At 39.6% G+C, this 4,628-nt stretch overlaps 1 protein-coding gene across 1 annotated transcript; it reads right to left on the bottom strand.

The window, feature by feature from the left end:
* Positions 1 to 4,500, bottom strand: opn6b (opsin 6, group member b). Its single transcript, XM_065288300.2, has 6 exons — positions 3,889 to 4,500; positions 3,607 to 3,812; positions 1,712 to 1,811; positions 1,104 to 1,208; positions 791 to 1,014; positions 1 to 641 (listed from the first exon to the last, which is right to left on the bottom strand). Exons 1-6 carry the CDS (start codon positions 3,980 to 3,982, stop codon positions 198 to 200), a joined length of 1,173 nt encoding a protein of 390 aa, XP_065144372.2. The 5' UTR covers positions 3,983 to 4,500; the 3' UTR covers positions 1 to 197.
* Positions 4,501 to 4,628: the final 128 nt, after the last annotated feature.

The raw sequence follows: 4,628 nt of genomic DNA, 5'->3' as shown, positions 1-4,628 counted from the left end.
TATGATAGGATTATATAACCTAAAATGATATGATTTTATAATGCTTCACACAAACACTTTAGACAGCATGACAAAAACTATGAGCAAGAACAATTCACTTTTTTTTTTACATAAAATGTACTTTTTAAGAAAGAATGGTCACATATGTCTGCTGCATCCAGAAGTGCAGTATAAGATTCATCTACTTTGCTTATTCTTTATTGGAGAAATAAGCCATGTTGCAACTGTCGCCCGAGAAATGTTTGCGGTCTACTGTGGCTTTCTAGTTCGTCAGAGCTCTCAGCCTTCCCCTCTAGAATGCTTTCGCTTGTATTACGGTGCATCTCAGCGTCCGAATCATTTGCCTCCTCAAAGGTGGCCATGTTGAGCTGCACATCACCAGGCTGGGCCAGTGCGACGGGAGGGGCGTGTCTTTGGGCTGATGTGGATCTGAGGCAATAGATCAGAGCCCGCAGGTCCTTCCGGAACTTAGAGCTCATGCCAATGTAGATAAACGGATTGTAGAAACTTGCTGACTTGGCAAAAAGACTTGCCAGAATGCCGTTGAGCGGGGATATTTGGTAACCCCAGGCAGACCGCATGGAAATGACTGCATATGGGGACCAAGCCAACAGGAAGGCTGCACACAGAATTAAGGAGACCTGGAGTAAGAATCAAAGGCACATGCGTTACTGTACACACCTGTGGTGATAGAAGGTCATGAAAGCCCTTTTTTCCATATTAAACGATCATCAGTTTTTGGTTGAATGAGCTGTAACCAAGATTAAAGGGTTTGGAGCAATGGCCTTACCCGCGTAATTCTCCGCTCAATCTTCCTTTGCCTCTCGCTGACATCTCCTCCCCGACTGCACTTGTGGCTGGAGTTGACGTTGCGAATGATGGACACGTACGAAAACACTATAATAGATACTGGCACAAAGAAGTTGAAGAAGAAAATGCAAATGACGTAGAGCTTGACTGGAACAGAATAAACAGCTCGCGTCCAGTCGATTTCACACGTCCCGTACCTGCCAGCTGCAAAGAAGAATATTTCAAACGAAATCTCAATTTTTAAGTCAATCGATGAGGAAAGAAACCAACTTATAGTCATAGTCTTACTGTACCTCTGTAACTGCCCCAGCCCAAGAGCGGAGAAGCAGCCCAAAACAGAGAGCACAGCCAGGCTGCAACTATGACCGCGCCAATGTTATGCTTATTGACGAGATGAGCTGATGGACACGACAGGAACGTTTGTATCAGTGCAGTCCTAACAGACTAATAATGCTGATTTATCTCAAATTTGTCCTGCCAAGTCTGAAGAGCTTCTTAAAATGGAAAAAATAACATGGTGCTTGAATTATCTTTTTAGGTTTTCAGGTCTTGGAGGAATCAGGTTGAACCTGTGATTGGTCAATATGAGAAATAAACGTTGTCTATAGATAAAATGAGTCACTATGGAATGAAAAACGGCGTGCTAGATTGCATTGCTGTCAGGGACAGATACTTTGAGCATCTGCTCTGACGGTGTGGTAGATGAGAGTAATGTATGAGGTTAAAGGTCACCGAGTGACTTTTTTGCATCAGCCTTAACACAACATCTATTTGCACACCAGTAAATGGCAACATGGGGGTTAAAATGCTTTGAAGGAATTAACCCCACTGCACAGAGCACATGGACTGAATATTGGGTATCTTATAATAACCTAATATGTTTGGCCAAAATGGAGCATACCATGATGAGGCTGGCAACCTTTGATGTACCGGACAACACTGATGGCTGTCAGCGTGTTGATGCTGACGAGTCCAAAAAGCAGGATTAGGAATCCATCCACCTGGCCAAGACACAACATCTTATACACTGCAAACAGTTCTGGCATTCTTTGCGAACCTGTCTCATAACCCACTAAACAGGTCTTGGGGAGCAAGCCAGAAAGATTAGGGGATAAAAAGACACATGTCTGAATACTTGGAACGGATACAAATAATTCATCTATCCTGTTTCATAACACCACCTGCCAGACGTCAAAGGGAATTGAAACGTAGACCAGAAACTCGCATCAGTTGCTGGGTCTGTCTTCCAAAGCAACAGAAGTAAAGCAAATCAACATGAACAAAGCTATAATTGATTCTGCTAAAATACGCCTTTCATCCGGGTGAGTCATGTATCTCTTTTCCCATGCCATGTGTAAATTTGTTATAAAAGCTGACAAAGTATTTTGAATCAAAATTTTGCCTCCATTTGTTTACTCGTATGGTAAGTAGCCATGTAATAAATGGGATAATGTACATCATCCCTTAATTATATCAAGATTCATTATCCTATTGTATACAGAAGTGGCCAAAAGTGATGTCCAACTTTGAACAATCGACATCTTCACTCTTTATTTAATAGGCTTATGCCCAGCTGCACTACTTCCTGAACTTCAGCCATCTCCTTGTTTCCTGTCTGCCATTATTGGACAAACTGATTAATCCAGGTGTGTCTGATTATTGTTGTTGTGCGTACTGAGGTCAGGCACACCTGGATTAATCAGTTTGTCCAATAATGGCAGACAGGAAACAAGGAGCTGGCTGAAGTTCAGGAAGTAGTGCAGCTGGGCATAAAGCCTATTATTGTAAATAAAACATTTTGCATGCATGTTGCATTGGTGTGTTTGGAGTATAAACTAAAGCTCCGTTTTGACTACAAAATATTGATTGTTCGTTGATCCCCAAAAAAGGAACAGGTAAAATTGATCTGGCCCGGATCTGGCCCAGAGTCATCTGCTGCCTGTGAGCTTTTTGTTTTTCTATGCATATTTTTTGCATATTTAAAGGGTTAGTTCACCCCAAAATTACAAAAGGTCCATTAGTAGTTCAATAATAATATTATAAAGTGACAACAAAACTTTTCTGCTCAAAGGATACTAAAAAAATGTTTTCTCCTCCCTGGTCATTTAGTGTGCGTTCACGAGCAGACTACAGCAGATGCTGCTGACGTCACTGCCAATGTTTTCCCCTTTTTTATTAAGCATTTATGCAAATATTGTAAACAATACTTAAACAGCCCACATAAATGCACAAAATACTTGGCAGCACATTCTGTGTCTGTACACATCAGCAGGTAGTCCGCCCGTGAACGCGACCAAGGAGGAGAACAAATTGTTGAATAAAATCGTTTTTTTTTTTTTGCGCACAAAAGTGTTTTCGTCACTTCATAATAATATTATTGCACTACTGAGGGCACATGGATATTCTTGCCGATGTCTTTCTTTCTTTTCTGGGCTTTGATTGGAAAAATCAAACTGCAGTCTATGGGACAGTCACAAGCCTACGGTTTTCATCAAAAATATCTACAAAAGTGTTCTGAAGAGAATCGAAAATTTTAATTTTGGGGTGAACTAACCCTTTAAATAAAATCCAGATTGCCTGATACACTGTGCTTTGCCTTTTTTGCTAAATTATTTTGTCGTATAAATACATTATTTAAAGGTTAGTGTTTTGTACCATAAACCTCATATTTTGATGGTTTATCTAACTTGAGGAGTCCTTGTGAGCGATCACAGAAATCACTATTGGTCACTACTGTACACCTATTCTAATTTAGTAACTACATACCGTTGGGTAATCACGTTACCATGTCCTTACCTTGCATGTCCAAAATGTTTTAATAAGATAGCCCTCATCTTTGAACACATCAAAAATTTCAAGGATTCCACGAGAATATCCAAAAATCGCAATGCTGCCGTCGGATACCACAAGGTTAAGGGTCAAGAAATCCTGCGGTTCGAGTGAATTTCTTTCCTTAGTTAAAAGCAATATCACAACCCCATTTCCAATGGAAGAAAGGAATCCTGTGAATACAAGAAATAACGCAGTAACCTTATTTTAACAAGATCTCAATAAATTATAAAAACTAAATCATTTTACCTAGTATAACCAAATAGACACCAATAGCCGTCTCTCCTTCATGCGAGACCTGGTGGACTGTAATATTTGAGAGAAGAACATTGCTGCTGTCCATCTTTAAAAAATGTTTTGCAAAACGTTTAAGTCAGAGTTTTGTAAGACTTTGGTGAAACCAACTAAAGTTAACACATACATACTATACATCCTGACGATATACACCGGTTACCCAGACTAGACCGAATGTCTTTAAACTATGCCTGAGAAAAGATTTAAACTCGTAATCTCCTGATCTTGTTAAAGACTTTAGAGACTTAGATTTTTAGGTCAGTGTTGTCAAAGCCACAAAATCATTTAAGGCTGCTAAACTTACCTTAGGTCAATACATCTATACATATAAGAGGGCGCAAATTCAAAATATGTGTTCGTTGCATCATGTTTACCATACGCATCATGCGTCTTGTCAAAATACATACCGGCTGCACATGCATCAAAAGAATTTATGATAAAAAGATGTTCACGTTCACAAATTAATTGAAAGACACTAACTTAACACTATTACTAGTATCTGTCTCTTTCAGCTCATATTTTGACATCACGTGTCATGCACATAAGTTTACATGACGCGCCAAACACATACTTTGAAATGATGATCCAAACACATGATGGGCTACATACATGTTGTGACAACCTTTGCATTGTGCGCTCTCAAAAAAGAAGTCACTGGCTGATTCTGATGACCAAAAAATGAAAACAGTACACTA

This window comes from Paramisgurnus dabryanus, chromosome 17 (genome assembly GCF_030506205.2).
Source record: "Paramisgurnus dabryanus chromosome 17, PD_genome_1.1, whole genome shotgun sequence".
Classification (NCBI taxonomy): domain Eukaryota; kingdom Metazoa; phylum Chordata; class Actinopteri; order Cypriniformes; family Cobitidae; genus Paramisgurnus; species Paramisgurnus dabryanus.
This window is presented reverse-complemented; position numbering and strand designations above follow the sequence as displayed.